This window comes from Phocoena sinus, chromosome 1 (genome assembly GCF_008692025.1).
Source record: "Phocoena sinus isolate mPhoSin1 chromosome 1, mPhoSin1.pri, whole genome shotgun sequence".
NCBI classification, from domain to species: domain Eukaryota; kingdom Metazoa; phylum Chordata; class Mammalia; order Artiodactyla; family Phocoenidae; genus Phocoena; species Phocoena sinus.
The window spans coordinates 128091974-128104598 of NC_045763.1; the positions used below are offsets into that span (position 1 = coordinate 128091974).

Consider the following 12625-nt stretch of genomic DNA (forward strand, 5'->3'; position numbering starts at 1 on the left):
TCTCACACAAAGCACATCCTTGGTTGCACCTGCCAAGGAAGAAGCAGCAGGGCGCACTTAGCAGTCTTTGCCTTAAGTGGCTTGAAATGGATTCAGACGGGACCTAAATGGAATCAGACATTGCACTCTACCCATCTCCACTCCCAGGGCACTGGACAAGGCCCCTGTTATGCCAGAGTAATTCTCGATGATGCCTTCTCTGTGTTCCGTTCAAGACAACCGTCCTCAGTGTGAAAAAACGCCCGGATTTCTCAACCACTAGCCAATGGGTGGTTGTTACCGAGAGCGACAGCAAGGAGCAAAGTGCTGTCTTTGACGCAGTCATGGTCTGCAGTGGTCATCACACACTCCCTCACCTCCCACTGGAGTCATTTCCAGGTGAGGCCTGTGGAGATCCCCAGCTTTTCGGAGTAGGTGTCCAGGTACTTTATATTCGGGTTGGATTGTCAGGCAAAATTACCTAGCTACTGCAACTCGGCATAATATTAAGATCAGGATAAAACTAGAAAGATGAGAGACTCCAAACACCATCTCTGATTCTGTTGAGCTCTTTGGGTCTTCATTATCAGCCAGCCTCCCTTAAAGTCACTAAATATTACTCAGTATTTCAGAGAATTCTCACCCAAATTGGTTCTCTGTTGGAGAGGTCCTTTCAGCCATGTGCTTACCTTGTCCTTTTTCTATCCTGCCAAACACCTGTGACTTTGCTACATCTTTGGAGACTTCTGCAGAGCCATGCCCACAGCCAGGGTTACTGGGGAGAGTTTCTGGAAATAAGTGCTGCTACACGACAGTGATGTTTCAGGGAGCACAGGGGAAGATGGTACCTCCCGGGCCCTTCCCTCAGAGAGCGTATCTCCTTCCCACTGTCTTCACGAAAACATCTGATATGGTGATTCAGTCCAAACCCCACATTATTCAAACCATCTGAGGAGCTTTTAAAGTTCTAAAGACCTTCAAAGATTCAATTGGTCTAGGGTAGGCCTCAGTCAATTAAGGGCTACTCAGGTGATTTCAATATTCAGCTGGGATTGAGGCTTACTGACCTAACGCAGTGGAAATCTCAAACAATCACCTGGAGGGCTTTTAAAACCACAACTTGCTAGTTTCCACCCCTAGCATTTCCAACTCTTTAGGTCTAGTATGAGGCTGAGAATTTGCCTCTCTAACAAGTTCCCAGGTGATGCTGAAACTGCTGGCCAAGGGACCACACTTTGAGAACTAATGATCTAAAGGCTCTTTCAAGCAACCCACCATCAAACACAAATAGTTTAACAAAGTCATGTTTCCTGGGAAAAGACAAAGAGATGCTGATCTTCAAAAGGGCTTGTCCAGTAAGTTGCTGATTTACTGCAAGGTGGAAACTATCCTTCACCTTATAATGTGCCATGTTTTTAGCTTATTTTGGTTTTTGTTTGCTTTTGCAAAATAAGAATGATGAATGTTATGCTAATTATTACACAACTGCGATAATAGTACTTCATAATATGCTTAAGAAACATTTAAAAGAATATATGCTAGGGCTTCCCTGGTGGGGCAGTGGTTGAGAGTCCGCCTGCCGATGCAGGGGACACAGGTTCGTGCCCCGGTCCGGGAAGATTCCACATGCCGCGGAGCAGCTGGGCCCGTGAGCCATGGCCGCTGAGCCTGCGCATCCGGAGCCTGTGCTCCGCAACGGGAGAGGCCACAACAGTGAGAGGCCCGCATACCGCAAAAGAAAAAAGAATATATGCTATGTGATAATAAAATATCATTGTACAGTCCAAAATAGGATAATGGGTAGCTGGAAACCAACACCTGACTCTGCTCTATTCATCAAAACCAATTGTTTTGGGATGAAGGGAAGATGGTGGAGGAGTAAGCCGCGGAGATCACCTTCCTCTCCACAGATACACCAGAAATACATCTACACATGGAACAACTCCTACAGAACACCTACTGAACGCTGGCAAAAGACCTCAGACCTCCCAAAAGGCAAGAAACCCCCCACGTACCTGGGTAGGGCAAAAGAGAAAAGAATAAACAGAGACAAAAGAATAGGGACGGGACCTGCACGTCTGGGAGGGAACTGGGGAGGAGGAACGGTTTCTACACACTGGAAAGCCCTTCACGGTTGGAGACTGCGGGTGGCGGAGGGGGGAAGCTTCGGAGCCGTGAAGGAGAGCACAGCAACAGGGGTGCGGAGAGAAAAGCGGGGAAATTCCCGCACAGAGGATCGGTGCTGAGCGGCACTCACTAGACCGAGAGGCTTGTCTGCTCACTCACCGGGGCGGGCGGGGCTGGGAGCTGAGGCTCGGGCTTCGGTCGGAGCGCCGGGAGAGGACTGGGGTTGGCGGCGTGAACACGGCCTGCAGAGGGCTAGTGCGCCACGGATAGCCGGGAGAGAGTCCGGGGAAAAGTCTGGATCTGCCGAAGAGGCAAGAGACTTTTTCTTCCCTCGTTGTTTCCTGGTGCACGAGGAGAGGGGACTAAGAGCGCTGCTTAAAGGAGCTTCAGAGACGGGCGCGAGCCGCGGCTAAAAGCGCGGACCCCAGAGACGGGCATCAGACGCTAAGGCTGCTGCTGCCGCCACCAAGAAGCCTGTGTGCGAGCACAGGTCACTATCCACAGCCCCCTTCCGGGGGAGTCTGTACAGCCCGCCACTGCCCGCTTCCCGGGATCCACGGACAACTTCCCCGGAAGAACGCACGGCGCGCCTCAGGCTGCTGCAACGTCACGTCGGCCTCTGTGGCCGCAGGCCCGCCCCGCACTCCGTGCCCCGCCCCCGCCCCCGCCCCCCCCCCGCCCCCCCCCCCACCCCCCCCCCCGCCCCCCCCCCCCGCCCCCCGCCCCCCCCCCACCCCCCCCCCCCCGCCACCGGCCTGAGTGAACCAGAGTCCCCGAAGCAGCTGCTCCTTTAACCCAGTCCTGTCTGAGCGAAGAACAGACGCCCTCTGGCGACTTAAACGCAGAGGCGGGGCCAAATCCAAAGCTGAACCCGGGGAGCTGTGCGAACAAACAAGAGAAAGGGAAATCTCTCCCAGCAGCCTCAGAAGCAGCGGATTAAAGCTCCACAATCAACTTGATGTACCCTGCATCTGTGGAATACATGAATAGACAACGAATCATCCCAAATTGAGGAGGTGGACTTTGAGAGCAAGATTTATGATTTTTTCCCCTTTTCCTCTTTTTGTGAGTGTATATGTGTATGCTTCTGTGTGAGATTTTGTCTGTATAGCTTTGCTTCCACCATTGGTCCTAGGGTTCTATCCGTTTTTTTTTTTTTTTTTGTAATAATTATTTTTTATTCTAATAACTTTATTATATTTTATCTTTATTTTATTTACTTTATCTTCTTTCTTTTCTTCCTTCCTTCCCTCCTTACTTCCTTCTTTCCTCCCTCCCTCCCTCCTTTCTTTCCTTCCTTCTTCCTTTCTTTCTTTTTCTTTCTTTCTTTCTTTCTACTTCTACTAATTCTTTCTTTCTACTTTTTTTTCTGCCTTTTATTCTGAGCCGTGTGGATGAAAGGCTCTTGGTGCTGCAGCCAGGAGTCAGTGCTGTGCCTCCGAGGTGGGAGAGCCAACTTCAGGACACTGGTCCACAGGAGACCTCCCAGTTCCACATAATATCAAATGGCGAAAATCTCCCAGAGATCTCCATCTCAACACCAACACCCAGCTTCACTCAACAACCAGCAAGCTACAGTGCTGGACACCCTGTGCCAAACTAGCAAGACAGGAACACAACCCTACCCATTAGCAGAGAGGCTGCCTAAAATCATGATAAGTCCACAGACACCCCAAAACACACCAACAGACGTGGACCTGCCCACCAGAAAGACAAGATCCAGCCTCATCCACCAGAACACAGGCACTAGTCCCCTCCACCAGAAAGCCTACACAACCCACTGAACCAACCTTAGCAACTGGGGACAGACACCAAAAACAACGGGAACTACGAACCTGCAGCCTGCAAAAAGCAGACCCCAAACACAGTAAGATAAGCAAAATGAGAAGACAGAAAAACACACAGCAGATGAAGGAGCAAGATAAAAACCCACCAGACCTAACAAATGAAGAGGAAATAGGCAGTCTACCTGAAAAAGAATTCAGAATAATGAGAGTAAAGATGATCCAAAATCCTGGAAATAGAATAGACAAAATGCAAGAAACACTTAACAAGGACCTAGAAGAACTAAAGATGAAACAAACAATGATGAACAACACAATAAATGAAATTAAAAATACTCTAGATGGGATCAATAGCAGAATAACTGAGGCAGAAGAACGGATAAGTGACCTGGATTTAAAATAGTGGAAATAACTACTGCAGAGCAGAATAAAGAAAAAAGAATGAAAAGAACTGAGGACAGTATCAGAGACCTCTGGGGCAACATTAAACGCACCAACATTCAAATTATAGGGGTTCCAGAAGAAGAAGAGAAAAAGAAAGGGATGGAGAAAATATTTGAAAAGATTATACTTGAAAACTTCCCTAATATGGGAAAGGAAATAGTTAATCAAGTCCAGGAAACACAGAGAGTCCCATACAGGATAAATCCAAGGAGAAATACGGCAAGACACATATTAATCAAACCATCAAAAATTAAATACAAAGAAAACATATTAAAAGCAGCAAGGGAAAAACAACAAATAACACACAAGGGAATCCCCATAAGGTTAACAGCTGATCTTTCAGCAGAAACCCTGCAAGACAGAAAGGACTGGCAGGACATATTTAAAGTGATGAAGGAGAAAAACCTGCCACAAAGTTTACCCTACCCAGCAAGGACTTCATTCAGATTTGATGGAGAAATTAAAACCTTTACAGACAAGCAAAAGCTCAGAGTTCAGCACCACCAAATCAGCTTTACAACAAATGCTAAAGGAACTTCTGTAGGCAAGAAACACAAGAGAAGGAAAAGACCTACAATAACAAACACAAAACATTGAGAAAATGGGAATAGGAACATACATATCGATAATTACGTTAAATGTAAATGGACTAAATGCTCCCACCAAAAGACACAGATTGGCTGAATGGATACAAAAACAAGACCCATATATATGCTGTCTACAAGAGACCCACTTCAGACCTAGAGACACATACAGACTGAAAGTGAGGGGATGGAAAAAGATATTCCATGCAAATGGAAATCAAAAGAAAGCTGAAATAGCAATTCTCATATCAGACAAAAAATAAACTTTAAAATAAAGACTATTAGAAGAGACAAAGAAGGACACTACATAATGATCAAGGGATCGACCCAAGAAGAAGACATAACAATTGTAAATATTTATGCACCCAACATAGGAGCACCTCAATACATAAAGCAAATACTAACAGCCATAAAAGGGGAAATTGACAGTAACACATTCATAGTAGGGGACTTTAACACCCCACGTTCACCAATGGACAGATCATCCAAAATGAAAATAAATAAGGAAACACAAGCTTTAAATGATACATTAAACAAGATGGACTTAATTGATATTTATAGGACATTCCATCCAAAAACAACAGAATACACATTTTTCTCAAGTGCTCATGGAACATTCTCCAGGATAGATCATATCTTGGGTCACAAATCAAGCCTTGGTAAATTTAAGAAAATTGAAATTGTATCAAGTATCTTTTCTGACCACAACGCTATGAGACTAGATATCAATTACAGGAAAAAAATCTGTAAAAAATACAAACACATGGAGGCTAAACAATACACTACTTAATAACGAAGTGATCACTGAAGAAAGCAAAGAGGAAATCAAAAAATACCTACAAACAAATGACAATGAAATCACGATGACCTAAAACCTATGGGATGCAGCAAAAGCAGTTCTAAGAGGGAAGTTTATAGCAATACAATCCTACCTTAAGAAACAGGAAACATCTCCAATAAACAAGCTAACCTTCCACCTCAAGCAATTAGAGAAAGAAGAACAAAAAAAACCCAAAGTTAGCAGAAGGAAAGAAATCATAAAAATCAGATCACAAATAAATGAAAAAGAAATGAAGAAAACGATAGCAAAGATCAATAAAACTAAAAGCTGGTTCTTTGAGAAGATAAAAAAATTGATAAACCATTAGCCAGACTCATCAAGAAAAAAAGGGGGAAGACTCAAATCAATCGAATTAGAAATGAAAAAGGCGAAGTAACAACTGACACTGCAGAAATACAAAAGATCATGAGAGATTACTACAAGCAACTCTATGCCAATAAAATGGACAACCTGGAAGAAATGGACAAATTCTTAGAAATGCACAACCTGCCAAGACTGAATCAGGAAGAAATAGAAAATATGAACAGACCAATCACAAGCACTGAAATTGAAACTCTGATTAAAAATCTTCCAACAAACAAAAGCCCAGGACCAGATGGCTTCACAGGTGAATTCTATCAAACACTTAGAGAAGAGCTAACACCTATCTTTCTCAAACTCTTCCAAAATATAGCAGAGGGAGGAACACTCCCAAACTCATTCTACGAGGCCACCATCACCTTGATACCAAAACCAGACAAGGATGTCACAAAGAAAGAAAACTACAGGCCAATATCACTGATGAACATAGCTGCAAAAATCCTCAACAAAATACTAGCAAACAGAATCCAACAGCACATTGATCAAGTGGGGTTTATTTCAGGAATGCAAGGATTCTTCAATATACGCAAATCAATCAATATGATACACCATATTAACAAACTGAAGGAGAAAAACCAAATGATCATTTCAATAGATGCAGAGAAAGCATTCGAAAAAATTCAACACCCATTTATGATAAAAACCTTGCAGAAGGTAAGCATAGAGGGAACTTTCCTCAACATAATAAAGGCCATATATGACAAACCCACAGCCAACAGCGTCCTCAATGGTGAAAAACTGAAAGCATTTCCGGTAAGATCAGGAACAAGACAAGGTTGCCCACTCTCACCACTCTTATTCAACATAGTTTTGGAAGTTTTAGCCACAGCAATCAGAGAAGAAAAGGAAATAAACGGAATCCAAATCGGAAAAGAAGTAAAGCTGTCACTGTTTGCAGATGACATGATACTATACATAGAGAATCCTAAAGATGCCACCAGAAAACTACTAGAGCTAATCAATGAATTTGGTAAAGTAGCAGGATACAAAATTAATGCACAGAAATCTCTGGCATTCCTATACACTAATGATGAAAAATCTGAAAGTGAATTCAAGAAAACACTCCCATTTACCATTGCAACAAAAAGAATAAAATATCTAGGAATAAACCTACCTAAGGAGACAAAAGACCTGTATGCAGAAAATTATAAGACACTGATGAAAGAAATTAAAGATGATACAAATAGATGGAGAGATATACCATGTTCTTGGATTGGAAGAATCAACATTGTGAAAATGACTCTACTAGCCAAAGCCATCTACAGATTCAATGTAATCCCTATCAAACTACCACTGGCATTTTTCACAGAGCTAGAACAAAAAATTTCACAATTTGTATGGAAACACAAAAGACCCCGAATAGCCAAAGCAATCTTGAGAACGAAACATGGAGCTGGAGGAATCAGGCTACCTGACTTCAGACTATACTACAAAGCTACAGTAATCAAGACAAAATGGTACTGGCACAAAAACAGAAAGATACATCAATAGAACAGGATAGAAAGCCCAGAGATAAACCCACGCACATATGGTCACCTTATCTTTGATAAAGGAGGCAGGAATGTACAGTGGAGAAAGGACAGCCTCTTCAATAAGTCGTGCTGGGAAAACTGGACAGGTACATGTAAAAGTATGAGATTAGATCACTCCCTAACACCATACACAAAAATAAGCTCAAAATGGATTAAAGACCTAAATGTTAGGCCAGACACTATCAAACTCTTAGAGGAAAACATAGGCAGAACACTCTATGACATAAATCACAGCAAGATCCTTTTTGACCCACCTCCTACAGAAATGGAAATAAAAACAAAAATCAACAAATGGGACCTAATGAAACTTCAAAGCTTTTGCACAGCAAAGGAAACCGTAAACAAGACCAAAAGACAACCCCAGAATGGGAGAAAATATTTGCAAATGAAGCAACTGACAAAGGATTAATCTCCAAAATTTATAAGCAGCTCATGCAGCTCAATAACAAAAAAACAAACAACCCAATCCAAAAATGGGCAGAAGACCTAAATAGACATTTCTTCAAAGAAGATATACACACTGCCAACAAACACATGAAAGAATGCTCAACATCATTAATCATTAGAGAAATGCAAATCAAAACTACAACGAGATATCATCCCACACCAGTCAGAATGGCCATCATCAAAAAATCTGGAAACAATAATTGCTGGAGAGGGTGTGGAGAAAAGGGAACACTCTTGCACTGCTGGTGGGAATGTGAATTGGTACAGCCACTATGGAGAAGAGTATGGAGGTTCGTTAAAAAACTACAAATAGAACTACCATATGACCCAGCAATCCCACTACTTGGCATATACCCTGAGAAAACCATAATTCAAAAACAGTCATGTACCAAAATGTTCATTGCAGCTCTATTTACAATAGCCTGGAGATGGAAACAACCTAAGTGTCCATCATCAGATGAATGGATAAAGAAGATGTGGCACATATATACAATGGAATATTACTCAGCCATAAAAAGAAATGAAATTGAGCTATTTGTAATGAGGTGGATAGACCTAGAGTCTGTCATACAGAGTGAAGTAAGTCAGAAAGAGTAAGACAAATACTGTATGCTAACAGATATATATGGAATTTAAGGGAAGAAAAGTCATGATGAACCTAGGGGTAAGAAGGAAATAAAGACACAGACCTACTAGAGAATGGACTTGAGGCTATGGGGAGGTGGAAGGGTAAGCTGTGACAAAGTGAGAGAGAGGCATGGACATATATACACTACCAAATGTAAGGTAGATAGCAAGTGGGAAGCAGCCGCATAGCACAGGGTGATCAGCTCGGTGCTTTGTGACTGCCTGGAGGGGTGGGATAGGGAGGGTGGGAGGGAGGGAGACGCAAGAGGGAAGAGATATGGGAACATATGTATATGTATAACTGATTCACTTTGTTATAAAGCAGAAACTAAGACACCATTGTAAAGCAATTATACTCTAATAAAGATAAAAAGAAACAAACTATAAAGATGTCTTTGCTGCTAAAATAAAAAAAATTGTTTGTTCTCTAATAAATATCTAAGCTGCAGCCTCTGAAATCAACTCTTTTGGTCCTGTACCATATGCTTAACCTAACATTTCTTACGTGGTTCATACTTTGAGTTTGCCAATTGGCCTTGATACTGTAACATACCTAAGAGGGGAAGAGACAAAACGAATGATTTTCCCCAGAAAGGAAAAGCTGATGATGCAGTTTTATTGAACTTAACTTGACATAGTTCATGGATTTCTCTTTTCTTCCCCCTAAAGGTATTCAGAAGTTCAAAGGCCAGTATTTCCCTAGCCACCAATACAAGCACCCAGAGGGATTTGAAAGAAAACGCATTTTGGTGATTGGAATAGGAAACTCAGCCTCAGATATTGCAGTTGAGTTGAGTAAGAAGGCTGCTCAGGTAAGATGTTCCCTGATTACCTTGTACGGTGGAGGAGAGGAAAATCCCAGCCATGTAACTAAGGCTCCATTACTCATTAACTGATTTGTTGTTTGGTTGCCCAGTGTGGTATCATAGAAAATCTGGAAATCAAGAAGCCAGAGTTTATCTCCCACCTTTGCCACTAATCAGCCTTGTAACCTAGAGGCAGTCATTTTACTTCTGTGGGCTATGGTTCCCTCACTTAAGTTTGGATCAGATGACTTTCAGCACAGGAGGCCTTGTTTCTACCCAGGGGGCTTTATGAGTTGACCTGTTCATCTTTGGAGGAGTGCCTTTTAGAAATTTAGTGCATATTTGAATTCTATTTGAAATGTAAATAATCCTTAGCTTCCAAGAATCATTAAAGGAAAGATTAAACAGACAGACTCCCAACCATAATCACAGATATTTAGGTGCTCCCTGAGGCCTTCCAACCACTGTTATCTTTGCACCTGCTCAGGAATGACACAGCTTAGCTTCCAGAGTCAAACATTACAAGGTACAGATAATGCTGACAGAGGTGGTTGGGAATAGCAGAAAATAAAACCCTTTTACAAGGACAGAGCTAGGCAAAGATGGGAAAATAGCTAAGGTTCCTCTCCCCAAAGCATCCCCTCTCAACAGGGCCCTATCACTCTGATGTAGCCCAGCAACTTCTGGCTACACAGGAGTTGCAGTAGCCATGTCTACAACCAGCAAAAATGTCCAGTCCTGAGACTCACACTGTCAGGGCTCAAGATGCCCAGTAGCAAATGTGATAAAAGAACATAGTGCCTCCCCAGCAGGTTGATGAAAGGGGGTTCCACTGGGACCTGTCAGAATTACCACCCTGGGGATGAGCAGGTCACTAACACCAGAAAGAGATTTACTAGACCCAGGAGGTCCTCACCTTTTTTGTGAAAAGAAACCACTTTTCACTTTTCAAAGCTTTTAAGACCTCAGTGTGAGGTGGCTGGACCTAGAGTTGTCATACAGAGTGAAGTAAGTCAGAAAGAGAAAAACAAATACCGTATGCTAACACATATATATAGAATCTAAAAAAAAAAAAAACGTGGTTCTGAAGAACCTAGGGGCAGGAGACAGGAATAAAGATGCAGACGTAGAGAATGGACTTGAGGACACGGGGAGTGGGAAGGGTAAGCTGGGACAAAGTGAGAGAGTGGCATGGACATATATACACTACCAAATATGAAACAGATAGCTAGTGGGAAGCAGCTGCATAGCACAGGGAGATCAGCTCAGTGCTTTGTGACCACCTAGAGGGGTGGGTTAGGGAGGGTGAGAGGGAGACACAAGAGGGAGAAGATACAGGGATATATGTATATGTATAGCTGATTCACTTTGTTATACAGCAGAAACTAACGCAACACTGTAAAGCAATTATACTCCAATAAAGATGTTAAAAAAAAAAAAAAAAAGACCTCAGTGTGAAGAACAAGTGAGAAGGCAGTAACTGTAAAGTCTTGGAGAAGAGCCAACTCAGGTAGGGAGGCAAAAGGTCCAGTCTCTTTCCTGTTGGGAATGCCTGCCAAGCTTGAGGAAGAGAGTATGATAAAAGGAGCTGACTTAGCTGTCAACCAAGGAAAGCTCTGTACTAGACCACTACATGTTACAGGTCAGTGATTTGGACTTAGAACAGATGATCCAAAGATATCAAATCTTAGATTGCAAGAGTCTATTTCCTTATATGGGCCTTGCCATGTAAAAGCCTGTCAGTCATGCCAGATTCAATATTAAGAAACCACCTTTGCTATATTTGTGTGCCTTTCACCTCATTAATCTTTAAATAGGATGTCTTTTCAATATTTATTGGATTAATAACATAATTGATAATTATGATGAAATGTCTTACACAGAGTAATGCACTCTCAACCCTTCTGTGAGAAGAGATACATAGAAGCTATGTATGTAAGGGATAGAACCAGGTGCATCTGCAAAGCTTAAAATTATAGGCTAAACTCACCTTAGTCCTGAGTGTGCCCTGCTTCTGTTAAAGGAGGTTCATGTTCACAAGTATATGGCATGCTCTACCACAGTCCAAAAGCACCACTCAAAATACTATGGGATGGTGCTGAGCCATCCACACACTTTCTCACCAAAAACCAGATCTCTGACCCTTGGCCTGAAGTATGCATCTCAGGGAAAGAAGCCTGATCCTAAATCCTGAGACATATCACACTGTTGCAGCTAGTACAGCTAGCCAGATTAGACTCCCCGCTGTAAAGATGGTGACAGCAGAAAGAGAATAAATAAAATAGGCAGAGCTTTCAGTATGAAACATGGATTGACCCTAAGGAAGAAGGGCAGACAATAAGTAATGGAAAGAGACATTCATGGAAATATTTGAAGTATATTATCTAATACCTAACCAAAGTAGTGCCAAGTCAACAAAAGGGAAACAGCAGGAGAAAATCAGGATATAAGGGTATTACCACTCACAGACCAACAATTCAACACCATTATACCATTTTATGTAAGTGCTACTTCACAAGCTAAGGAGTTGAGGCCCCAGCAGAACTTGTCTCCAAATTCTGGCTCACTCCAGATATGTGGCACTATATGAAACTCCTCTCCTCCAGGCTAACTTTACAAAATAATAATACCTATCAGTACTTATCACTTGCCAGGCAATATTTTCAGTACTTGACATATATTATCTCATTTAATCTGCACAATAATTCTATGAAGCAGGTACTATTTTAAAGAGAGAGAGAAATGGAGGCACAGAGAGGTTGAAGTAACTCACCCAAGGCAACACAGCTTGTAAGTAGTGGGGCTGAGAGTCAAACCCAGGCAGTCTGGATCCAGAGTCCTAGATCTAGAATCCATGATCTTAAACTCCTAAGTGAATCAGTTTCCTTGTAAGTGAATCTTATGTGTTTATCAAGGACAGCCTTGTACAGCAGAACTCATAGAGTTCTGGCATGTAAAAGTACTGTCATATAAAATTTTAAGACGCAAGTCAAATATGCATTTGGTCAATGGCGGAGTAACAGTAAACAAAGTAAAATATATATTTGAAAAGAGATATAAATGCACACCTTGAAAACTAGGGAAATATAAGTAT

At 42.2% G+C, this 12625-nt stretch overlaps 1 protein-coding gene across 1 annotated transcript in view; it reads left to right on the top strand.

Annotated features, from left to right (window-relative positions):
• FMO2 (flavin containing dimethylaniline monoxygenase 2) overlaps window positions 1-12625 on the top strand; it is a 59158-nt gene that overhangs the window by 40116 nt on the left and 6417 nt on the right. Inside the window, 2 exon segments of the mRNA XM_032645171.1 lie at window positions 216-378; window positions 9395-9537. Of these exon segments, the coding sequence (XP_032501062.1) occupies window positions 216-378; window positions 9395-9537 (306 nt within the window).